Genomic DNA, 27,128 nt, shown 5'->3' on the forward strand with positions numbered 1-27,128 from the left:
GAGATGATCATATGGTTTTTCTCCTTCAATTTGTTAATATGGTGTATCACATTGATTGACTTGCGTATATTGAAGAATCCTTGCATTCCTGGGATAAACTCCACTTGATCATGGTGTATGATCCATTTAATGTGCTGTTGGATTCTGTTTCCTAGTTATTTTGTTGAGGATTTTTGCCTCTATGTTCATCAGTGATATTGTCCTGTAGTTTTCTTTTCTTGTGACATCTTTCTCTGGTTTTGGTATCAGGGTGATGGTGGCCTCGTAGAATGAGTTTGGGAGTGTTCTTCCCTCTACTATACTTTGGAAGAGTTTGAGAAGGATAGGTGTTAGCTCTTCTCTAAATGTTTGATAGAATTCACCTGTGAAGCCATCTGGTCCTAGGCTTTTGTTTGCCGGAAGATTTTAAATCACAGTTTCAGTTTCAGTGCTTGTGATTGGCGTGTTTATATTTTCTATTTCTCCGTGGTTCAGTCTTGGAAGATTGTGCTTTTCTAAGAATTTGGCCATTTCTTCCAGGTTGTCCATTTTGTTGGCATATAGTTTCTTGTAGTAATCTCTCATGACCCTTTGTATTTCTGCATTATCGGTTGTTACTTCTCCTTTTTTACTTCTAACTCTATTGATTTGAATCTTCTCCCTTTTTTTGTTGATGAGTGTGGCTAATGGTTTATCAATTTTGTTTATCTTCTCAAATAACCAGCTTTTAGTTTTATTGATCTTTGCTGTCATTTCCTTCATTTATTTCTGATCTGATCTTTATGATTTCTTTCCCTCTGCTACCTTTGGGGTTTTTTTGTTCTTCTTTCTCTTATTGCTTTAGGTGTAAGGTTAGGTTGTTTATTGGAGATGTTTCCTGTTTCTTGAGGTAGGATTGTATTGCTATAAACTTCCCTCTTAGAACTGCTTTCGCTGTATCCCATAAGTTTTGGGTCGTCGTGCTTTCATTGTCATTGGTTTGCAGGTATTTTTGATTTCCTCTTTGATTTCTTCAGTGATCTCTTGGTTATTTAGTAGTATATTGTTTAGCCTCCATGTGTTTGTATTTTTTACAGATCTTTTCCTGTAATTGATATCTAGTCTCATAGCGTTGTGGACCCAAAAGATACTTGATACGATTTCAATTTTCTTAAATCTACCAAGGCTTGATTTGTGACCCAAGATATAATCTATCCTGGAGAATGTTCCATGAACACTTGAAAAGAAAGTGTGTTCTGTTGTTTTTGGATGGAATGCCCTATAAATATTAATTAAGTCCATCTTGTTTAATGTATCATTTAAAGCTTATATTTCCTTATTTATTTTCATTTTGGATGATCTGTCCGTTGGTGAAAGTGGGGTGTTGAAGTCCCCTACTATGATTGTGTTACTGTCGATTTCCCCTTTTATGGCTGTTAGCATTTGCCTTATGTATTGAGGTGCTCCCATGTTGAGTGCATATTTACAATTGTTATATCTTCTTCTTGGATTGATCCCTTGATCATTATGTAGTGTCCTTCTTTGTCTCTTCTATAGTCTTTATTTTAAAGTCTATTTTGTCTGATATGAGAATTGCTACTCCAGCTTTCTTTTGATTTTCATTTGCATGGAATATCTTTTTTCCATCCTTTCACTTTCAGTGTGTATATGTCCCTAGGTCTGAAGTGGGTCTCTTGTGGACAGCATATATATGGGTCTTGTTTTCGTATCCATTCAGCCAGTCTGTGTCTTTTGGTTGCAGCATTTAATCCATTTACATTTAAGGTAATTATCGATATGTATGTTCCTATTACCATTGTCTTAATTGTTTTGGGTTTGTTTTTGTAGGTCTTTTCCTTTTCTTGTGTTTCCTGCCTAGAGAAGTTCCTTTAGCATTTGTTGTTAAGCTGGTTTGGTGGTGCTGAACTCTGTTAGCTTTTGCTTGTCTGTAAACGTTTTAATTTCTCCATCAAATCTGAATGAGATCCTTGCTGGGTAGAGTAATCTTAGTTGTAGGTTTTTCCCTTTCATCACTGTAAATATGTCTTACCACTCCCTTCTGGCTTGCAGAGTTTCTGCTGAAAGATCAGCTGTTAACCTTATGGGGATTCCCTTGTATATTATTTGTTGCTTTTCCCTTGCTGCCTTTAATATTTTTTCTTTGTATTTAATATTTGGTAGCTTGATTAATATGTGTCGTGGTGTGTTTCTCCTTGGATTTATCCTGTATGGGACTCTCTGTGCTTCCTGGACTTGTTTGACTGTTTCCTTTCCTATATTAGAGAAGTTGTCAACTATAATCTCTTCTAATATTTTTTTAGTCCCTTCCTTTTTCTCTTCTTCTCCTGGGACCCCTATAATTCAAAAGTTGATGTGTTTAATGTTGTCCCAGAGGTCTGTAAGACTGTCCTCAAATTCTTTTCATTCTTTTTTCTTTATTCTGCTCTGCAGTAGTTATTTCCACTATTTTATCTTCCGTGTCAGTTATCCGTTCTGCCTCAGTTATTCTGCTATTGATTCCTTCTAGAGAATTTTTAATTTCATTTATTGTGTTGTTCATCATTGTTTGCTCTTTAGTTCTTTTAGGTCCTTGTTAAACATGTCTTGTATTTTCTCCATTCTATTTCCAAGATTTTGTATCATCTTTCCTATCATTCTTCTGAATTGTTTTCCAGATATACTGCCTATTTCCTCTTCATTTGTTTGATCTGGTGGGTTTTTACTTTGCTCCTTCATCTGCATATGTCTTTGTCTTCTCATTTTGCTTAACTTCCTGTGTTTGGGATCTCCTTTTCACAGGCTGCAGGTTTGTAGTTCCAGTTATTTTTGGTATCTGCCCCCAGTGGGTAAGGTTGGTTCAGTGGCTTGTGGAGGGGACTGGTGCCTGTGTTCTGGTGGGTGGGGCTGGATCTTTTCTTTCTTGGGTGCAGGGCCACGTTTGGTGGTGTGTTTTGGGGTGTCTGTGAACTTAGTATGATTTTAGGCCACCTCTCTGCTAATGGGTGGGGTTGTGTTCCTGTCATGCTAGTTGTTTAGTATGAGACGTCCAGCACTGGAGCTTGCTGGCCGTTGGGTGATGCTGGGTCTTAGCGTTGAGACGGAGGTCTCTGTAAGAGCTCTTGCTGATTGATATTACGTGGAGCTGGGAGGTCTCTGGTGGTCCAATGTCCTGAACTCGGCTCTCCCACTTCAGAAGCTCAGGCCTAACACCAGGCCGGAGCACCAAGACCCTATCAGCCACACGTCTCAGAGGAAAAGGGAGAAAAAAGAAAGAAAAAATAATAATTAAAAAAATAAAGTAATTTAAAAAATTAAAAAGTAATTAAAAAAAAAGAAGAGAACAAGCAAACCAGTAAACAAATCCACAAGTGATAACAAGCACTAAAAGCTATGCTAAGATAAACATAAAAATCAGAAACAAGTCAGTCGCAGACAGGAAACCCAAAGTCTACAGTTGCTCCCAAGGAACACCACCTCAATATTGGGATGATTCATTGTCTATTCAGGTATTCCACAGATGCAGGGTACATCAAGTTGGTTGTGGGAATGTAACCTGCTGCTCCTGAGGCTGCTGGGAGAAATTTCCCTTTCTCTTCCTTGTTTTCACAGCTCCTGGGGTTCAGCTTTGGTTTTTGCCCCACCTCTGTGTGTAGGTTGCCCTCAGGCTACTTTCCCCACCCAGACAGGACAGGGTTAAAGCAGCGGCTGATTAGGGAGCTCTGGCTCACTCAGGTTGGGGCGGGGGGTATGGTAGTTATAATTGGAGTGCGGGGTGAGCCTCAAGCAGCAGAGGCCAGCGTGATATTGCAGCAGTCTGAGGCACTCTGTGTGTTCTCCCGGGGAGGTTGTCACTAGATCACGGGACCCTGGCAGTGGCGGGCTGCACAGGCTCCCGGGAGGGGAGGTGTGGAGAGTGACCTGTGCTGGCACACAGGCTCCTTGGTGGCTGCAGCAGCAGCATTAGCGTTTCATGACCATCTCTGGTGTCCGAGCTGATAGCCGTGGCTCATGCCCATATCTGGAGCTCATTTAGGCGGTGTTCTGCCTTCTGTGGGCAGACAGGAAAGGAATGCCCTCTCCTCGGGCACCCTGAAACAATGGTCTCTTGCCTCTTAGGCAGATCTAGAGTTTTTCCCAGACTCCCTCCCAGCTAGCTGTGGCGCACTAGCCCCCTGCAGGCTGTGTTCATGCAGCCAACCCCAGTCCTCTCCCTGGGATACGACCTCTGAAGCCCGAGCCTCAGCTCCCAGCCCCCGCCCACCCTTTGCTCACCTAGCCGGCGAGCAGACAAGCCTCTCAGGCTGGTGAGCTGGTCGGCACCGATCCTCTGTGGGAATCTCTCTGCTTTGCCCTCTGCGCCCCTGTTGCTGGGCTCTCCTCCGTGGCTCCGAAGCCACCCACCCATCCCCCCATCTCCACCAGTTAATGGGCTTCCTAGTGTGTGGAAACTTTTCCTCCTTCACTGCTCCCTCCCAGAGGTGCAGGTCCTGTCCCTATTCTTTTGTCTCTGTTTTTTCTTTTTTCTTTCGCCCCACCCAGGTACGTGGGGATTTTCTTGCCTTTGAGGAAGGCTGAGTTCTTCTGCCAGCGTTTAGTAGGTGTTCTGTAGGAGTTGTTCCACACGTAGATGTATTTTTGATGTATTTATGGGGAGGAAGGTGATCTCCACGTCTTACTCTTCCGCTATCTTGGAGGTACCCCCACCCTTTTTTTAAGGTAGAGAAATGGGAGAGTGAAGGAGTTAAAGATAAGTTATAGATAATGGATATAGATAATAAATTTTTAGGTAGAAGGGAAGGTAAGAAAGCACTCTAGATAGGGTTAAGAACAGAGGCAATTAAGGATGTCCTTGTGATATTGGGAAAATGAAACCAGGGAATAGAATGCAATAAAGAAGTCTGGGAGTAGATAGTTCATCCATATAAATAAACAATGTAAGAAGGATTGGTAGCAAAGGGTCATAATTCAAACCAGGAACGCTGACATCAGATAAAATCAGGATAATGAGTTTTCCTGCAGCTTTCCAGGGAATTTTTGTGTTTCCAAAGAAGGCAGGAAACTGCCACCATTTACCTGGCTCACATCTTAAAGACGAGTAAGGAACATTTGACTAGATTACGAGGAAGGTGAAAGGTGGAACAGAGCAAATGTTTGCTAGATTTTTGTAAACAACCTTGTTACTATGATATTAGAATTTTAGAATAAGGACTTTCCTTCTGGTTTTCTTGGTCCTCAGAGTATTCCTGTTATGTAACATGTTTAAATTATTTGAAAAAGACTTGATCTCAGTAGTTGGTAGATCACAAATCATTTTTCAACAATTAAGAATAAAACTAATAAAAATCTGTTTAAATAGAACCTTTCATCCTGATCAACTTAATTCAACAAACATCAACCATTTATAGAAATCTTATCATGCATCACTCATGTGCAGTCATCTACGTAAAAACAACAGAAAAGTAAAACATATACCATTTGTTTCTTTCCTTTTTTTTAAATTTCTTTGGCTGCATTGGGTCTTAGTTGTGGCACTGGGGTCTTTGTTGAGGCATGCGGGATCTTTCGTTGCGATGCGCAGGCTTCTCTCTAGTTGTGGCCTGTGGGTTTTCTCTCTAGTTGAGGAGCGCAGGCTCTCTAGTTGAGGCACGTGAGCTTAGTAGTTGTGGCACGCAGGCTTAGTTGCCCCGCGGCCTGGGGGATCTTTGTTCCCCGACCAAGAATCAAACCCTCATCGCCTGCATTGGAAGGCGGATTCTTTACCACTGGACCACCAGGGAAGTCCCCAAACATATACCATTTCTTAGGAGATGAAGAATATACAATAGCAGTGGAAGTTTTTAGCAGATATGTAATAATCATCCATCCCGTGGATGACCTGTAGCATCAGTTCTGATTATGCATCTTGTTTTGTAGTAACATAGAATTTTTCTATAGCCATAAGTGATGCTCATTCTGGATTTCCATTATCCCAGGTTCTTCCCATTTTATGGTGACTCACTTTGAAGAAACCACCTACACGAACACACACACATGCGTGCGCGCGCACACACACACACACACACACACACAAGCTAATTTTTCCTTGAAGATCTTTTAGCTGTGATTTGTGTTAGTTATGCCCAGTGGTTGCCCGACTTTCTGTGAACTTCATTTGGAATTTGTGCTACTTATCAAGGTAATGTAGTGACAGGCACAGATACTGTCCTTATTTCCTATAGGACATCTGTAATTTAACTGTTGTTAAATTTCACTTTGACTGCCTTAAATTTACTGACAAATAAAAATCTGAAAAATATACTTTTTTCTTTATTGTATACGTTTAATTGAAGTAGTAGTATATAATATGATTTTCATTACAGATTATAATATAGTAGATATTACACAAAATACAGCTGCTTAGTGATGAAAAATAGCTTTCACAAACCCCATGTTCCAGAATCTCTCATTCAAGAAATTGTTATTCATATTTTCATAAACAATTCCATTAGAGGTGGTAACTCTCTTGTTACTTGGCCTGTAGCAGAGTGTAAGTGACCAATTAGTTAGATGACACTGGCTGCTATAGGCAAGGGAACTGATACGGCAGTAAGATTTGTACTGTCAGATTTGTCCTACAGCTGCAGATTCAGTTTTGGTTTTGTTTAATTGAGGTGAAATACATATAACATAAAATTAACCATTAAAAGTGAACAATTCTGTGACATGCAGTACATTCACAGTGTTGCAACCATCACTTGTATCTAGTTCTAAAATGTTTTCATTGCCCCAAAAGGAAACCATTAAGCAGTTGCTCTCCATTTTCCCCTCCCCCCAGCCCCTGGCAACCATCAATCTGTGTTCTGTCTCTGTGGATTTACCTCTTCTGGAGATTTCGTATAAATGGAGTCATACAGTATGTGACTTTCTGTGCCTGGCTTCCATCACTTAGAAAAATGTTTTCGAGGTTCATCCATGTTGTAGCGTGTATCAGTACTTCATTGCTTTTTGTGGTTGAATAATAATATTCCATTGTATGGATATAGCATGATTTGTTTATCCAGTCATCTATTGATGGACATTTGGGTTGTTTCCACTTTTTGGTTATTGTGAATAGTGCCGCTGTGAACATTCATGTTCAAGGATTTGTTTTGAGTACCTGTTTTCAATTCTTTTGGGTATATACCTACAGTGGAATTGATGGATCATATAGTAATTCTGTGTTTATCTTTTTGAAGACCCACCAGACTCTTCCACAGCAGCTGAACCATTTTACATTTCCACAGTCAATGTACAAGGATTCCAGTTTCTCCACATCCTTGTTACACTTGTTATTTTCCTTTTTTTTTTTTCCTATTAGAGCCTGCTAATGAGTTGAATAGTATACTTTTTACCTGTTCCTTTTTTTTTTTTTTTTTTTTTTGTGGTACGCGGGCCTCTCACTGCTGCGGCCTCTCCCACTGTGGAGCACGGGCTCCGGACGCACAGGCTCAGCGGCCATGGCTCACGGGCCCAGCCGCTCCACGGTATGTGGAATCTTCCCGGACGGGGGCACGAACCCGCGGACTCCCAACCACTGCGCCACCAGGGAAGCCCTGAATAATATACTTTGAAAGTAGCAACTCTGCATTCATTTTTCCTCACGAAATAATGTTACAAACCGAATCCTTCCTTTCCCCCACTCTGCCCAACAGTGTCTTTTTGCATCTCCCTCTGTATTATGGTCAGAATGTCTTGTAATAATGAGATGAGTAGAGGGTAGTAATAAGGTGTGTTTACATCTGAACCCTTCGAATTTTACTTTCCTCACTTTGGTGGTTCAGGCCTCACTCTGTAACGCCAGACCCCCTTTAAAACCTGCTCTCTTTCTCTTAGCCACAATAGAACTCTCAAAGCACGTTGTACCTTTCTTAGAGCAAATACCATATCCTGCCTCACTTTGCTTGAGGGCAGTGACAGTACTTTATTCTTACGTGTTCTACCATTCAAATCAATGCATTTAGCAAAAAAAAATCTGAGGTCACTGACATTAGAAAAAAAGAGATTTTTATTTCCTTTTTAAAGTATCATGGTTTCCTTCAGATATAACTAGATCCTGAAGAGATAATTAAAGTGTAATATTACTGTAAGTTTTAATTTTGAGGCCTCAAAGGGTTGATCTGTTTGGAAAGTATTAAATGTTATCTCTTAAGTAAGGATTAAATGTACTTACTTAAAAACTAGGTTGTACTCTGTAATGACCTATATGGGAATAGGATCTAAAAAAGAGTGGATATATGTATATGTATAACTGATTCACTTTGCTGTACAACAGAAACTAACACAACATTGTAAATCAACTATACTCCGATAAAAATTAATTTTAAAAATAAAGAAGAAAAGGTACATACATTTTTAAATTGCTTTAAGCATTAAGGACTCAATATATATGGGATTCATATATACAAACTACTATACATAAAATAGATACGCAACAAGGATTTACTATATAGCACAAGGAAGGAATCATACCTAATACCTTGTAATAACCTATAATGGAATATAATCTGCAAAAACTCTGAATCATTATGCTGTACACCTGAAACTAACACAATATTGTAAATCAACTATACTTCAATTTAAAAAAAGGACTCAATTTTATAGTTTGTGATAGTTTAATATTATCTTTAGATAACCAGCCCTTAGTAAACCAGGAGTGGTTTACTAAGCAAATTAAAGCTGTAAACAGTTAAAAAAAAAAAACTGGGTTGTATAGGAGTTATAATATGGGAAGGATTATAGTTAGGTTGACCCTTAAAGTCCTCCTAAAGAAAGTAGATTCTGGGCTGGATGTTGAATAATAACTTAGACTTTCAGAGATAAAGAGGATGGTGGAGAGTGTCTGCATTTTGATCCTATTGTGAGGGTATAACCTTAGTTTTCTCTCTGACACCTCCTCTCTTCCTGTCTTTGTCCTTCCTTCACTAGTATGTTGTATTTCATCCCTCATTTATACATTTTAAAATAAGTGTTCATAAGGCATAGATATCCACTCTCATTCGTGGAGAAATGACAACAGGTTTAGGATAATGAGAAGACTGTCCTCCCTCTACCAAAAAAAATAAAGGCACTCCTGGATAGAATTTTGAAAAGCAGAAGTCAGTCTTTTTTTTTAAGTGTTTATTTTTATTTGCTCATTTATTTATTTTGTTTGGTTGGTTTTTACATTCCACATACAAATGAAATCATACAGTATTTGTCTTTCTCTGTCTGACTTATTTCACTTAGCATAGTACCTTCAAGGACCATCCATGTCACAAATGGCAAGATTTCCTCTTTTTAATGGCTGAGTCATATTCCATTTTTCTTGTGGGTATATGTGTGTGTGTGTATGTATATATATACACACACACATGCACACACACACACATATACACACACACACACCACATCTTCTTTACCCATTCATCCATTTTTTTCACAACTCACACACACACACTGTATTTTATTTTTACAAGAGATAAATAAACTGATACCAAGCATTGTAAATGGATGACCACAACAAAAGCAACAATGATTGCAATTACCAAACACGAAACACACTCACACTATGTCATAATATTGACATTCAGTCCAGTAATCCTCCACTGTAACAGCTCCTTTACTTTGCAGTGAAAACTGAATTGTATATTTTTTGCCTCTGAGTCCTTGTGAGATTTTTTTTATTATTACTCAAACAGAAAGTCACAAAAATTATAATCATCCTCATCAGTTCACTCAGTCCCATGTAATTTTTTTTTTCATCTTGATCTTTTGTTAGCACTTTTATGAATTCATCAGTTTTCCATTAGAGTTCTGAAAATGCTTATTCATTCAGTTCAGCAGTATAGTCAGTTACCAGAAACCTGTACTTGTCCAAGTCTTTTCCATGAATTCCTTGAAGATGAAACCCTTTTATAGGAACATTTTTGCAAAAGCATCAGAGTACACCCAGAACTGTAGGTAAATGACAAAAGACTTAAAAATGACCACGGTTAAAGATTTGATGAAAGTTCATAATAATGCACTTGACAAGGAAATTTAGTTATTTCTGAGATATACATTTTAAAGTAATTACTAGAATTATGACTTATAACATTATACCAGAACATACAAGATTTTTAGAAATTTCATGTAATGTCTGAAACATTTATATTAACATATTTCCATACAAATAACCCAAAGAAAGTTTAGTATTAGTTGTTTCTTTGTTTTTTTATACTGCAGGTTCTTATTAGTCATCAGTTTTATACACATCAGTGTATACACGTCAATCCCAATCACCCAATTCAGCACACCACCATTCCCACCCCACCGTGGTTTTCCCCCTTGGTGTCCATACATTTGTTCTCTACATCTGTGTCTCAACTTCTGCCCTGCAAACCGGTTCATCTATACCATTTTTCTAGGTTCCACATACATGCGTTAATATACGATATTTGTTTTTCTCTTTCTGACTTACTTCACTCTGTATGACAGTCTCTAGATCCATCCACGTCTCAACAAAGGACTCAATTTCATTCCTTTTATGGCTGAGTAATGTTCCATTGTATATATGTACCACAACTTCTTTATCCATTCGTCTGTCGATGGGCATTTAGGTTGCTTCCATGACCTGGCTATTGTAAATAGTGCTGCAATGAACATTGGGGTGCATGTGTCCTTTTGAATTATGGTTTTCTCTGGGTATATGCCCAGTAGTGGGATTGCTGGATCATATAGTAATTCTATTTTTAGTTTTTTAAGGAACCTCCCTACTGTTCTCCCTAGCAGCTGTATCAATTTACATTCCCACCAACAGTGCAAGAGGGTTCCCTTTTCTCCACACTCTCTCCAGCATTTGTTGTTTGTAGATTTTCTGATGATGCCCATTCTAACTGGTGTGAGGTGGTACCTCATTGTAATTTTGATTTGCATTTCTCTAATAATTAGTGATGTTGAGCAGCTTTTCATGTGCCTCTTGGCCATCTGTATGTCTTCTTTGGAGAAATGTCTGTTTAGGTCTTCTGCCCATTTTTGGATTGGGTTGTTTGTTTCTTTAATATTGAGCTGCATGAGCAGTTTTTATATTTTGGAGATTAATCCTTTGTCCATTGATTCGTTGGCAGATATTTTCTCCCATTCTGAGGGTTGTCTTTTCGTCTTGTTTACGGTTTCCTTTGCTGTGCGAAAGCTTTAAACTTTCACTAGGTCCCATTTGTTTATTTTTGTTTTTATTTCCATTACTCTAGGAGGTGGATCAAAAAAGATCTTGCTGTGATTTATGTCAAAGAGTGTTCTTCCTATGTTTTCCTCTAAGAATTTTATAGTGTCCAGTCTTATATTTAGGTCTCGAATCCATTTTGAGTTTATTTTTGTGTATGGTGTTAGGGAGTGTTCTGATTTCATTCTTTTCCATGTAGCTGTCCAGTTTTCCCAGCACCACTTATTGAAGAGACTGTCTTTTCTCCATTATATATCTTTGCCTCCTTTGTCATAGATTAGTTGACCACAGGTGCGTGGGTTTATCTCTGGGCTTTCTATGTTGTTCCATTGATCTATGTTTCTGTTTTTGTGCCAGTACCATACTGTCTTGATTACTGTAGCTTTGTAGTATAGTCTGAAGTCAGGGAGTCTGATTCCTCCAGCTTCGTTTTTTTCCCTCAAGACTGCTTTGGCTATTCGGGGTCTTTTGTGTCTCCATACAAATTTTAAGATGATCTAGTTCCGTAAAAAATGCCATTGGTAATTTGATAGGGATTGCATTGAATCTGTAGATTGCTTTGGGTAGTGTAGTCATTTTCACAATATTGATTCTTCCAATCCAAGACCATGGTATATCTCTCCATCTGTTGGTATCATCTTTAATTTCTTTCATCAGTGTCTTATAGTTTTCTGCATACAGGGCTTTTGTCTCCCTAGGTAGGTTTATTCCTAGGTATTTTATTCTTTTTGTTGTAATGGTAAATGGGAGTGTTTCCATAATTTCTCCTTCAGATTTTTCATCATTAGTGTATAGGAATGCAGGAGATTTCTGTGCATTAATTTTGTATCCTGCAACTTTACCAAATTCATTGATTAGCTCTAGTAGTTTTCTGGTGGCATTTTTAGGATTCTCTATGTATAGTATCATGTCGTCTGCAAACAGTTACAGTTTAGGAAGTCAGTCTTTTTTAAGAGACAGATCACATTAGAGACTGCTTTGGGGACAACACTGAAGGATAAATTGAAAGGAAGCTTATTTTAGGAAAAGTGAAATTGAACAAAAATTTATCACTAATTGTAATACTCATGATAGCGAATTTGAAAAATACAGATTCATGTATCTGTTAACATTTGATGTGTTTTGGAGACATATTTTTCCAAAAATTGTCTTTATTCAATGTAGTATTATTTCTCATGAACTGTAAATTTGATTTGGTACGTTTAAAAATTTTTTTATTGTAAAGTTAAATAGCTGGAGTAACAAGCTGTGAGGTGGAAACCAAAGGTTCAAAATTCTTACACCTCATCATCTCCTGTCTCTTTATGAGCCTGACCTTGGTGCAATTACTGGTTAGTCACTTAGTTAATAATCTTCACCAGTCAGGGTTGAGTTGGACTCCTTGGTCATAGATTTTCTCCTATGAGTTGGACTCCTTGGTGTAGTAGAACGAGCAATGGGAAGAGAGGCAAGGAGGTCTGTGTTTCAATCTGGGCCCAGTTACTGTCCAGCTCAGTTATTTCAGTAGAAGTGATTTTGTATATTTTTTATTTTTCTCATTTGTAAATCAGGGAGGTTTGTTCATTCTTTTTGATGGTCCCTTTCAGTTTTACCTTTTCTAAAATGTTGTATAAATGAAATCATACAGATGTACCCTTTGAGTCTGATTTCTTTCCCTTAGCATGGTATGTTTGTGTGTATTGTAGCTTAGTTTTATCTCTTTCCTCCTTCCTACAAAATGTTGATGAAGTATCAAATGTGTTGCAGTAGTAAATAGAAGTTATAGATTATTCCTTTTGTGTTTTGAGAGGTGGGAAACATAAAGAAAGGTAGCATATGATCTGAGCACTGAAAGGAGTTGAAAAGCCTGAAACCTCTGCAAATCTGGGAAGTAAGAACTATTTGTCAAGAGAGGAAACCTTTGCATATTTCATCCTTGACTGCTGACTACCAAGAAAGAAACAGAACTTCCTGGGAGATGAGGACTTGCCAATTCTTAAACTTCATGTAAATTTCACCTATCTCTCAGCTGGGCCTTCACTGTAACTGGTGTCCTTGGATTCACTTCTAATGATTCTCTGTCACATTCCTCATTACGTATTCCCAAATCTTTTCTCTTGTCCAGAACTTCCCTATCTTATTTCTGTTTTGCTGTTTTTGTTTTCTGAAAATGGCTACCTTTTGATTACTTAGAAAGTTTAGCTATCTGATTTAGCCCCACCACCTTTCTCCTCATCACTTTACATTTTTTCTGTTTTCACCACCTCCTCCTTTTCTTTTGCTTCTAAGAAAGAAATGTCAGGAATTCCCTGGCTTTACAGTGGTTAGGACCCCACGCTTCCACTGCCGGGGGGCCCGGGTTCAATCCCTGGTTGAGGAACTAAGATCCCACAAGCCACGTGATGTGGCCAAAAAAAAAAAAAGAAAGAAAGAAATATCCTTCTTCTTCTTCTCCATTATTATAATCCTCTACATTTTCCTCTTAATTCGGTCTCTTCTCATATCCTTCAGGTTCCTGCCCCTTTTTGTTCTTAACATCTTCAGTGTATCTCTTCCTATAGAATCTTTCCTCTCAATCTTTCAATAGACTCAGGTTTCATCTGTCTATAAACCTTTCCTTCCACCCTGTCTACCCCTTTGAACTACCATCCTCTCTCGCTCCCACCACTGCTAGACTTACTGGAATAAATGAGCCCGACTTAGCACCTTGACTTCATTACCACCTGCTTTTTTCTTTGCTTCTTGCTATCTGGATGTGACCCCAAAACTTTTTGTAACTCTTTGGTCATTGTTGATGTTTTTCTTTTACTGTTTTAATATAAAAGCAGTAATTGTAAAAACCTATATGTAAACATGTATGTATGGTTTAAGCACTCATGTGTCTACCACTCTGGCCACAAAACAGTTACCATGTCCCAGAAGGCCACTGTAGGTCCACTCTGATCATATGCTTCTACCACAGAGGTTACCATCATCCTGAATTTAGTGTTAATGATCACATTGCTTTTCTTTCCATTTTTTTCATCTATGTATTTATTATCCTCAAATGATATATTACTTAGATTTACCTGTTTCCATTTTGTAAGTTGAATCATACTATATATATTCTATGACTGGTTTCTTTTGTTCAACATGATGTTTTGGGGATTCATCCAAGTTGGTATGTATATCTATAATTCATTTTCACTGGATATATAATCCCATTATATGAATGTATCACAATTTTTCTATCCATTCTATTACTGATGGACATTTTCATTGTTTTTAGGCTTTTGCTGTTATAAACATTACTGCTATAAATAATTTTGTACTTATCTCTTGATGCATATGTGTGAAAAAGTCTCTAGAGTATTTACTTAATAGTGTAGTTGCCGAACTTTTTCCAGTGTTATTCAGTACTGCCAGCCACAACCAATTTTCCAAAGCGTTAGTACTGATTTATACTGGTACCAACAACAGACGAGAATTTCACAGTCTCGCCAAAACTTGCTATTAACCAACTTTGTAGTTTTAGCCAATCTAGTGGGTGTAAAATGCTATCTCATTGGGATTTTATTGTATTTCCCTAGTTTCCAAGGATGTTGAATAGCCTTTCTTGCGTTTGTGGGCCATTTATGTTTCTTCTTTTGTGAAATTCTTATTCATTTCTTTTTCCTGTTTTATTTTCCTATTGGGTTTCTTTTTAATTGATTCATAGGAGTTCTTTGTGTGTTCTGATACTAATCCTTTGTTGTTTGTATGTATTGCAAATATTTTCTCTTTTTCATTAATTTTACATAGTCCTTTAATGAACAAAGCTTGTAAGTAGTTAAATTTATGTCTTTTCAAGTTTGCGGTCATGTAAAGAAATCCTCCCCTTTAACAAGGTTATAATGATATTCTCTTACATTGTCTTCTAAAAATGTAATAGTTTTGCACTTCACACTTAGGTCTTTAATCCTCCTGAAATGTTCTTTTTCTTTTAATTTTTATTTATTTATTTATTTTTGGTATGGTATGCATTGATCTATAATAATTTCATTTTTTCCCCAAACTGATACCTAGTTATCCATTTATTGAAAACTGCATCCTTTCCTCACTGAGTTGCAGTACCACCTCTGTCACGTTTCAAGTGTCCAAAGATATGTGCTTTGTTTCCAGACTCTCTTTTCTGATCTGTTTGTTTATCCCTGCACTGATATCACACTCTTCTAATTATTATAGCCTTGTGATGAGTCTTGATATCTTGATAGTGCAAGTCCCTCTACTTTTTGTTTTATAGAACATGTTGGCTCTTTGCCTTTCTATTTAAATTTTAGATTCAGCCTGTCAATTATACACACGCCGCCCTGAGAAAGACAATGAAAGAAAAGAAGAAAGAAAATAACTTGTTGAGATTTTGATATGAAATTGCTTTGAATCCATAGATGAATCTGGGAAGAACTGATTTCTTTACAATGTTGTCTTTCAATAAGTGAGCCTTTATTTATTTCTTCTTTATTATTTTAAAATAAAGTTTTATAATTTTCTGCTTATAGGACTTGCTGTAGTTTGAGAGATTTATTCCCAGGACTTTATATTTTCTAAGTGCTATAAATAAAATTGTTTAAATTTTTTTCATTTGGTGTATAACAAAGGCAATTTTTTTATTTTTTATTTTTTTCGGTACATGGGTCTCTCACTGTTGTGGCCTCTCCCGGTGTGGAGCACAGGCTCTGGACACGCAGGCTCAGCGGCCATGGCTCACAGGCCCAGCCGCTCCGCGGCATGTGGGATCTTCCCTGACCGGGGCACGAACCCGTGTCCCCTGCATCGGCAGGCGGACTCTCAACCACTGCACCACCAGGGAAGCCCACAAAGGCAATTTTTAAATAGATTTTGTGTGTTGCAACCTTATTAAACTGTCTTATTCTGATAATATATTGTTACATTCCTTAGGATATTCTATATTCATAATCAGATTATCTAAGAAGAAAGTTTTATTTCTTTTTCCCAACTTACCTGTTTTCTTGCCTTATTTTGCTGGCTAAGCCTTCCAATAGCTAACACCCTTATCTTGTTCTTAATCTTAAAGGAAGTGCATTTAATGTTCTCTTTGTCAAGTTAGAGAAGCTTCTTTCTGTTCCTACACCTAGAATTTTTATCATAAGTGGATATTGAATTTTATGTAAGCATTTTTCTGCATCCTTTGAGATGATTGTATGATTTTCCCCCTTCAATGAATGTAGGTAATCATATTATGTGAATTTCTTTTAACCCCAAACCAATCTTGCATTCTTGGAATAAATGCATCTTAGTCACAATATTTTATCTTACTAGATTATTTTTGTTATTATTATTTAGGATATTTCCATATATTTAATGAGTACAGCTGGCTTGTTTTTTGCTTTTTCTTTTTTCTTTTTCATACTTATCTTTGTCAGGTTTTGGTATCAAGGTTATGCTGGCCTCATAAAATGTTTGGAAGTGTTTCCTTTTTTTTAACCCCATTCTGGAAAAGGTATATAGGATTGGAATTATTTTTTCCTTGAATTTTTGGAAGCAAGCAGAGTAAAATTGTCTGAGCTTTTCATTTTCTTTTTGGGGTGATTTTTATCTACTAATTCAGTTTCTTCAAATGCTGTGGGACTCTTTGGCTTTTTTTTTTTTTTTTTTCCTTCTTGAGTCAATCTTGATAAGTTTAGTTTCTAGAGAGTTATCTGTTTCTAAGTTTTAATTTTATTGGTTCACAATATCTTTTTTGGTTTCTGTGACATTTTTTGATTGTGCCCTTTCTGTTATCCTTAAATTATTTGCTCCTTCTCTTTTATTTTATTTTAACTTACCAGATGTTTGTAAGTTATATGATTCTTTTGAAAGAACCGAAGTGATGTTTCTGTTATGTGTTTTTCCCCATTTCATTAATTTTTAGTCTTACCTTTATTAATGCCTTTCTTCTGTTCTCTTTAGATTAATTTCTTTCTTCTTTCTCAGTACTTAATCCTTATCTTTTACCATTTGATCATAGTACTAAACTACCCTGTCCTTGCAACTCTGTCTTCTCTGGCTCCTGAGGCACACTGGTCTTGAGGGGGTTGTTTCCTACTTTTCTAACTGCTTCCTCTGACTCTTTGTCTTTACATCTCCAATGTAGGTGCCCTCTTATCTTCAGCCTTCTTTTCTCTATATGTGGTCTCCAGTCTACCATGATTCGAACTTAGGATTTTTCAACTTTATGATGGTGCAAAAACCATATGCACTCAGTAGAAACCATACTTCGAATCTTGAATTTTGATCTTTTCCTGGGCTAGATGCTGGGCGGCAGCAGCAGCCACAGCTCCCAGTCAGCCACGTGATCAGGAGGGGAAACAGCCAATATACTTACAACCATGCTGCACCTATGCAGCCATTCGTTTTTCACTTTCAGTACATTATTTGGTAAGTTACATGAGATAGTCAACATTAAGTGTTCTGAGCACATTTAAGGTGGGTCAGGCTAAGCTATGATGTTCTGTAGATTAGGTGTGTTAAATGCATTTTTGACTCATGATATTTTCAATTTAGGAAGGGCTTATCAGAATGTAACCCCATCGTTAGTTAAGGAAGATCTATACATATATCCATTCTTATTTAATAGACATTTTTACTCTCCTAATATCAACTACCACTTATCTGTGAGTGGATTTAGGTACAATCAGGGACCCATTCCTTGTCTTAGCTCTTCCACTAACTAGCTATGACATCTTGAGCAATTGATTTAATATCCCTTAATCTCTGTTTCTTCACCAAGGAGGTGTTGTATACAAGACCTGTGAAGTTTACCTCAGTAATACTGTTCCGGAGACAACCTTATAAACTCTTCAGCTCTGGCCTCTGTCATTTCTAAATTCCTCTGGATCACCTTTCTTAGATGTTTTATTAGGGTTTCTCAAACTCTATACTATATCTTATGTTAAACTTCTTATGTAATTCACCCTCTCCCCCAACCTTTTAATTTCCCTGGTTACTCCTTTGGATGTTGCTGTTTTCTCAGGCTCGCATTTGGTTTTGGCTCCCAGCATCCCTGTCTCTCCATACTGTCTTCATACTCAAGTCTGATTAGGGTGCATGTGTGTATGTATCTGTTCCCCTCTTCTTTCTTTAGCCCAGATTATGTCGTGATGTTCTACAAGAATGATTTCTATGTAATGTCTACTTTCTTCTACCTCTCACCTCCCAGTGGAGCCTCAGCACCTTAATTTTTTAAAAAATACCTGCCTTAGACCTCTGCTTATCTGAGTTGTTGTCTAAGTATTTTTTTCACCAAACCATGCTTTGGATACCATACCTTTATGCCACCCCTCCCCAACCCCAAGAGGCTGAGCCAGGGCACTTAAATAGTATTACCTGTAGGACACTGGAGTAGGCTTTGTATCAGGGATACCAGAAATGAGTCAGTCTTGCATTATATAGTTCTTTGTGATTTACAAGAAGCTTGTTATCATTTTTATGAGAACTTGAAAATGGAACCAGTGTGTGGAATTTTTATGGTCTCCATGAGAGTGAAATATTTGGTTCTGGAAGACATCTTCATTTGGTGATATGTTAATCTCTAAGTGCTTGTCTCTGTTTTTCAAAATCTTATCTTCTTTTAGCGTTGTTGATTTATTTAATATATCTTGAGCATGTTTCTCTAATGGTGCACAATCTTAAAATCTTGATGTTTAAGTAATGATTTCTTACATCAAGATAGAGACAGCAGCTAATGACAAAATGTGCAACTTTAGAATAGTGAAACTTCTCTATGTGGCTTATGGAAGTGACCCTAGTTACCTTAAATTTTATTTCTTACTAGTTTCTCACTACTTGACACAAGCATGTACTCTTTTAATTCCATTAGCTGTATATGTCTAAGTAGTTCTATATTTCCTATCTATGAGAAATTTTAGGAAAAACCATAAGAGAACAGTCACTATGGGATTTTTCAAGGAGGTGAAATATATGTACACTTTTTTAATAATTATCTCAAAGAAACCTTAAATAGCTCTGTGAGTCATGTGATCTACCTAATTATTCTATTAAAGTGATACATTTGCTAGCAGTTAGCTAGGATATATAATGGCAGCAGTTAGCACCCTTTTAGAAATACTGCCTGAGGTTTCTAACTTGTACTCTTTTAACTGGTCTGCTCTATGTGTACACACGGGTGAGTATGAGAAGATGAGGTGTTCCAGTGGTAGGAAATGGAAGCTCAGTACCATGTTCACATGACTCAATGATTCTTGCAGGTTTCCATAGTCTGTTATATTTTATTCAGTACAAAGTATTCTGGTTATTTCTAAGTAAGAGCTGGATATAGTAATTTTAAAACAATGAATTATATCACTTAGAAAATATTTCTGGGTATTAGGGTGGTATGTCTTTCCATAGATTAGTCCTATCCTAACATTAGATTGCAGTATATGTGGTTAAAGGCACTGGCATAACATTTAGAAAATTATAATGATAGCAGAGCCCTTGCTAATTAGATGCACGCCACAATCTATACTTTGGGATTGAAGAAATTAGTAAAACCATTTTGTTTATCTTGTAAATGATTGCTTTTACTGTCAGATTGTCATTTATTAAGGCATTTTAAGTGAAGAGTAAATTCATCTCGGTCTTGGCAAAGTCACCTGTGAATTTCTTCTGTCCAAGCCAAGTACTGAGAAGGGAGAGACTAGAAGAGAGCCTTGGTACCCCCCTTAGAACTCTGTCTCTACCAGTCTTCACGACAGTATAATAATGATAATCTCTTCTTCAAGCCACCTTAGGTTTCATGCTTGTTCTGACCCCACTTGCTCTCCAGTCACTGCTTTCCCTTCTAAACTAACACAATCTTATGATTGTAATTCATTATTTATAATTTTGTTTCTGTTTCTTAAGCTTTATCTGTGTTCATGTACTTGTCCTACAGTACTACCTTTAGAAGAAAAATCATTTTACTGTATTTCCTTGTTCTTTTGAATCTCTTCTCCTCCTTGGAGGTACTTAGAAAAATGCTTATACAAAATAGGTGCTTGATAAATGCACCTCTTTAAGAAAAGTCTGGTGCTTATTTCAGTTTTTGTATTTTTAATAGTTATATTATTTTGCTTGCTTTCTAGGCACACAAACCAATGGTCTGGACTTTCAGAAGCAGCCTGTGCCTGTTGGAGGAGCAATCTCAACAGCCCAGGCCCAGGCTTTCCTTGGACATCTCCATCAGGTAGAATGTTCTGCTCAACCATATGTGAGAGTAAAAAACGGAGGCATGGAATGCTAGGGCCTGGGGAAGCGATTTCAGAATGTGGGACTGTTTAAGTTGATTAAAGCCTGGTGCTATCAGCATCTAATCATGTCATTCTGAATGGTTAGTATGGAATCCTATAGCTTAGTTGACTGTATAGCTATTGACCCCACAGCTGTGTGAACAAAAGAGTTCCTTGTTACAAACAGAATATATTTATGACAACTGGGTTACTGTTTTTGTGAGTGTGGTCTGTGGTGGCTGACTGAAGGTAGTAAATGACAAAGTCATCCAAAATGATGTAGCTCCCATTGCCTGAGACCTGCTCTGTAAGGCTCTGAGCTCACAGCTCATAGCCCTTCTTTAAAACAGCTTCAGACCATTTTGATTTGGACTACTCAGAGCCTTTGCTTGACTGTGAACCCCCTGGTTTGGGGTTCAACTTTATTACCCTTATGTTACATGAATTTCTCCCAAGTCTAAAACAGGCTGTGGATTCTGTTCATCCACATTTTAGCTTTAAGGTATAGGGAAGGAGAATATAAAAACAAACATTGACTCCCCAAGAGTTTTGGGATGTGGGAACTGGTTGAAAATGGAAAGTAAATAAAACAATGAAAACATTTGGGAGATAGATTATCAGAGTGTCTCAACCCCTTGATTTATATTAACATAAATCAAGATTTATTTATGATAAATTTATTTATCACTTATTAGAGCAATACTTTGTGTAACTTGGTGATCTTTACCTCAGATAAACCCTAGAACCAATTTAGTGTTCAAATTGTGTTGGTCAGCAGTGTTGGTGGTAGTGACTTTAGTGATGATAGTGCCTGATGGTATTAGTGGTAGAGGTTCAATGGAAAGCACATATGGACATAAAATAGTAGATATTCAATAATTATTTGTTGAACAAATGAATGAATGAATGAATGGTAAAATATATGGGAACACAGAGGAAGAAATGATTAACTCATCCTGTGTAGTCTCTAAGACATTATCGTAGAGAGGATGATTTTTGAGCCAAGTTTTAAAGGTTGTTGGGAGCTAGCTAAATGGAGTTGTAAAGGGATGCTCTCACTTTTTATTTTCAACTTTCTATTTTGAAAACTTTCAAATCTATAGAAAAGTTATAACCGTAGAACAATTTTCAACCAAAAGCTCTTCATCTGGCATCACTAATTGTTACTTTATTACCATATATTCTTAATCTGTGTGTGTTTGTACACATACATTTTGTGTGTTTATATATATGTCAACTTGTCCCATTATTGTGATACTGAATTTGATCATTTGATTAAGGTAGAGTCTCAGATTTGTCTACTGTAAAGGTAACTTTCTTCCTGATAATTAGTAAATAATGAGGAGATACTTTAAGACTTGTAAATATCTTGTTCCTCAACAGACTTTTACCCAGAAACATCATGATTTAAATAAAATTACAAAGAAACTTTATCTCCTTTAAATCTTTGTACCTGAAACTCTTTCCTCTGGCTCTTTGACTTCTTAGCCTTTAATCTTAAACATACTATCTTTTCATATAATTCTCCCTTGGTTATACTATGTCTAAAGTGTGTTCTCCAGAAATCTCTGGATTTTGTTCTGTTTTAGGTGCTTTTTTCTCTTTTCTCTCTCTTTTTTGTTTTTTATTTGGGGGGAGGGTTCTTATTTCAACTCACAGGACTTTCAGTTTAAATAAAGGACACCGCACTCAGTTAATTTTAGTTAGCTCTGAACTCTATACTGATCTCCATACCAACACTTATATTTAAGTTCAGGAAATCTTGATGCTGTGTGATAAATCCAAAATGGAATTCTTATCTTCATGTTAATGACACTACCATTTTCTGAGTCTTCCAAATTTGAACCTGGAATAATACATGACTTTTTTTTTCTTCATCTATATCCAGTCAGTTGCCATGATCCTATGTAGCACCTTGAAATACTGTTCATGTTTCCTACTTCTAATTCCCACTGCTGCCATTCTAGGGTTGGTTTCCATGTATTCTATCCTAGTTTATATAACAATCCAGTTATTTTGTACAATGTTGCTCAATTTGGATTTGTCTGATGTTTCATCACAATTAGATCAGGTTATATACTTTGGGAAGGAATACACTATAAATAACGCTTGGTTCTAACTCAGTAAAACATACATTTGTAGAGGCTTGTTGATGACCACCTCTAATGATGGATGTCAACAGTATTAGACTAGAACTTCCCCGATTTCTTTACTTAATAGGTCCAGCTCGCTGGAACAAGTTTACAGGCTGCTGCTCAGTCTTTAAATGTACAGGTAAGCTGGGATATGGGATTATGGATCAATTTTTCTATTCATTTTTACCATATTTTTCTAATTTTCTGCAATGAGTATACAATAATTTTATAATGAAAATACTTAGAATTATTACTTTTTTTCTTACTGAATCTCATAAAGATTTAAATAATGATAATAGTTGCCATTAATGAAAATCCATTTTATATTATTCCACTGTGAATGTCCAAAGGTAAACAAGAAAAGTCTACTTTTAAAGTTTTATATGTAAGTTCGGTAAAAATGTTTCTCAGTTGTACAGCCATAACACATGCCTAAACACAAAGCAAAAGAATACCTTAAATGTCCTTTTGTTTCCAAATATATTTTTATTTATCATTTTTCATATCTTAGGAAAACACTATAGTATAGGAAAGAGCACTGGAATGAAAGACAGAGGTCCTAGGTTTGAATTCTCATTCTGCCACTAACTAGCTGTTTGAACTTTGGCAAGTCACTTAACCTCCTGGGGCGCATTTTTTTCTTATACGGTTGGCCCTCCCCTCCCCAGGTTCCACATCTGCTGGTACAGAGGGCTGGCTGACTGTGAGGGACTTTAGCATCCACAGATTTTGGTGTCCATGGGGGGTCCTGGGACTAATCCTCTGTGGATACCAAGGGGCAACTGCGTGTATTTAAGTGGGGAAATTTAGAAGATTGCCAGAGGTCCTCTCTGCTCTAAAATGTTGTGAGTTTGCAATTAAACATATTTATAAACATTAATGGGCTTCATACAGTCAAAATTTTGAAGATAACACTTAAATCTGGGTGCTTTGTTTCTATGAACCATATGGTAAAACGTGCAAAGTTCAAGTATTATGCATGACTCCATAATATTTCAATCAACCTGCTGCTTCCTTTCATTATAGTGTTTAGGTAACTAACAGTCAAGAGGAAAAAACAGTATTCTGGAAGGTTGATTTCAGTGTTGCTAATGACTAAAGACCTTGGGTTGAGCATTCCATGAAACCGAGTAGAGTATGGACCTAGTAACACATGGAGACAAGAAGAGAAAAGAAAAGGAGATAATGTGACCTTCCTTTCTGAGAGAGAGGAGGCGGAAAATTGCCTTGGTTTCCATGGTAAACTTTCATCCCTTAGAGAGATGTTGGCAAACAGGCTGAATCTCCAGTGCGGAATGTTTACAGTCTTGCACTGTAATTATCTCTCAATGACTGGCAGAATTAATCAGAGCCTTTATGTTAATTAGCCTTGCTGCAGTCCCCAAAACAGGTGGTGGGAAATATGCAAATCTATGCAGAATTTTCATGCTCTGCATAACCAGTTTTAATTACCATAAAATTTTCTCTCAGTGCCCCTTTCCAGGAGTATGTTCTCTTTCCCTCTTGACTGCAGCATTTTCTCTCTAAGTTTGTGTGTTACTTGATGGGGGATGCTAAATTTATAGTTCTTCAAAATATTAGATGAAAAGTTCTGTGGGTCAAGTAATCAATTTATAAGATGGTATATAAGGAAGTTTTAGACTGACCACCAAAGACATGTCAAAATGTTGGAATGGAGGGTCTGTCTAATGTAAACATAGGTTGAAATTGTATTCTTCACGTACTCCTTACTTCCAGAGTTGAGGATTTGGGTTTGTGAAAAATTCTGTTGACTTGTGGAGGACCAAATTATTTTTTCTTCTTAAAAATTATAATTGCAGCTTTGCTGATATTAGAACAAAAAGTCTGAAAACTTAATACATAAAATTAGGAAAATACAAAGGTTTAGAAGAAAGGAAAAGAGTGAAATCAGAAAACTCATGATTAGATAAGTCTGTATTGTAAATAATTCTTAAAACATGGAATTGTGAGTACATTTTTTTAAAATCAACTATTTTAAATCTTTTATTCCCCCCGCCCCACCTCAGTCTAAATCTAATGAAGAATCGGGGGATTCACAGCAGCCAAGCCAGCCTTCCCAGCAGCCTTCAGTGCAGGCAGCCATTCCCCAGACCCAGCTCATGCTGGCTGGAGGACAGATAACTGGGGTAAGTTTTCACTGAGAAATTTGTAACAAACTTTCTCTGTGTCAGAACTGCCATTGGGGGACTTCCCTGACAGTCCAGTGGTTGAGACTTTGCCTTCCAGTGCAGGGGGTGTGGATTTGATCCCTGGTCAGGGAGCTAAGGTCCCACATGCCTCACTGCCAAAAAACCAAAACATAAAACAGAAACAATATTGTAACAAATTCAATAAAGACTTTAAAAAAATGGTCCACATCCAAAACTTTCAAAAAAAAAAACTGCCATTGGTCAATATCTGATTAGATCTGTTGGCTGTAGCAGACAGTAGTAACATGGCTATGCCTGGCACTGTTATGTCTTTAAAGGAACTTCCTGCACCGTAAGCAGCTCTGAGAAAGGAACTATCTTTGTCACGAGTTTTCAGGGTATTTTTTCTTACTATTGCAGATATGCTCTGGGTAAACTAAGGACTTTTTAAAATTCACGTTTCAACCGTTGCTTCATCATGCAGTGGCGTCACGATCCCATGGTTGAGACAGTTACAGTGATGAAATTGTAGTTGTCAGTTTGGAGTTATAACATCACTGCAGAGTAATGGATTAGTACCTACAAAAGAAAAACATTTTAAGTTACCGTATAGTGTTCTAAAATGAAACTTCTGATCTCATATCCTGGCTCTGTAGTTTACTGTATTGGCTAATTACTTCATCTCTCTGTGCCTCAGTTTTCCTTCAGTTAAATGAAGATGTAATAATACTTATCTAACAGTATTGTTTTAAAGATTAAGAGTAATAACATACATAAAACTCATAGAACAGTGCTTGGCATGTAGTAGCATTCAATAAATGTCATCTGTTTTTATCAATAGTAAATTGGCCTGTGCAAATATATTAAGCTTTTAACTTTTGAGCTGTCTTCGCTCTGAGACATCATTAAAAATATTTTTCCAATGTTGACAATTTGTCTATTAAGTTATCTTTTTTGGGGGGGTCAAGAGGAGTGGTAAGTTATTTGTTATTCGATTCACATCACGTCAACCCACAAAATTTTTTATTTCCTTCATTTCAGTTAAGTTTGTTTTGGCAGTGATGGAAGGCCAAGGCTCTTTTAAGAACTGTTGCAAACTTGTTTACGAAATCCCATCAGTAGAGATTAATATATGTTTACATGTTATATAAAATATTTATAAACGTGTATCTCGAAGCGTATTGGGTTTTTGAATGATTTGATTTTGATTCTTATATCTCTAATGCACAAACTGTATCAGACCCTTTTTGAAAGAGGATTGTGCCATTAAGTGACTGTACATGCGCTTCAGAATATTCCTTCTTGGTTTGATCAGAACATGTCACCAAAAAGAAGGTAGAACATACTTATCACTTTAAGTGTGTTTGAAATAAGTTGCACTATGAAAGCAAGTTTAAATCTTCAAATACATTTCCTGTTTTCTTTGGGGTTTGTTTTGAGTGACTAGTGTTTACAATAGTTGGAGACACTTGGGATTCCAGGTTCAGAATGGCTGGAGCTTCTATTAAACTTGGGCATTAGGATTCATTTGCATGTAAAGAGAGCGGCTGTCACCACCTGTTTCACAGAGATAATGTGTTGGAAAGAGGATGTAAAGTTGCAGAGACCCAATGCTTTCAATAACAGAAAAGGCTGTTGGGGAGGAGGCTGTAGGGACTTGGAAAAGAAACAAATGGACCTCATATTCTTTAGTCATATCTTAGGACATAATGAAATGATGGAATATGGCAGGGATTCATGCTAATGGGAAGCAGCTGGGCCTTATCAGTTCTTTCCTGGTCAGATCCAGCATCCTTGTTCCTCATTCATCTGACTAATCACTTGCTGTTCTGTTGGGTATAAATTTCTTTTCATATCCTGTCAGCATTGATTCTTTTTTTTCTTGCTTACTAGTTAATTACTTTTTTGCCTGAACCCTAGGGCCTTGGACAAGCTTGAATGATTAAGTCCAGAGTGAGGACCACCATTTTAATTTAAATGGTCTGCTAGTCCTGGTAGCTTGATGGCTAATGAACATTTTATTTTAGCCTCATGCTAACCATGTGAAGTTGGGTAGCTAAGGTTTAATACCACTTGAGTTGCTTACTTCAAAACAGTGGCCTTGCATTAGAGGCCAGTCTCCTTCAACCCTTTCCGACTGTTTGTCCTGATTTTGTTTAGCTGACTTTGACGCCAGCCCAGCAACAGTTATTACTACAGCAGGCACAGGCACAGGCACAGCTGCTGGCTGCTGCAGTGCAACAGCATTCCGCCAGCCAACAGCACAGTGCTGCTGGGGCCACCATCTCAGCCTCCGCCGCCACGCCCATGACTCAGATCCCCCTGTCTCAGCCCATCCAGATCGCACAGGTGAGTGAGTAACTCTCATAGCTGGGGCAGGAAGGGAGGAATAAAATGGCAGGTTTTCTTTGGTATTAAGCTTACTTTCTGATTGTTAGTGTGAGGTAAGTGGTGTAGCCTTCTTTACCACTGAACTAGAAAT

At 37.3% G+C, this 27,128-nt stretch overlaps 1 protein-coding gene across 2 annotated transcripts in view; it reads left to right on the plus strand.

Annotated features, from left to right (window-relative positions):
* Window positions 1-27,128, plus strand: part of POU2F1 (POU class 2 homeobox 1) — a 178,915-nt gene that overhangs the window by 105,970 nt on the left and 45,817 nt on the right. For both annotated transcript variants that reach the window (XM_060033481.2, XM_060033475.2), the window contains exons 3-6: window positions 20,218-20,318; window positions 22,582-22,635; window positions 24,524-24,643; window positions 26,807-26,995. In XM_060033481.2, the coding sequence (XP_059889464.1) occupies window positions 20,218-20,318; window positions 22,582-22,635; window positions 24,524-24,643; window positions 26,807-26,995 (464 nt within the window). The remainder of the gene's footprint in view (window positions 1-20,217; window positions 20,319-22,581; window positions 22,636-24,523; window positions 24,644-26,806; window positions 26,996-27,128) is intronic.

This window comes from Delphinus delphis, chromosome 1 (genome assembly GCF_949987515.2).
Source record: "Delphinus delphis chromosome 1, mDelDel1.2, whole genome shotgun sequence".
NCBI lineage: Eukaryota > Metazoa > Chordata > Mammalia > Artiodactyla > Delphinidae > Delphinus > Delphinus delphis.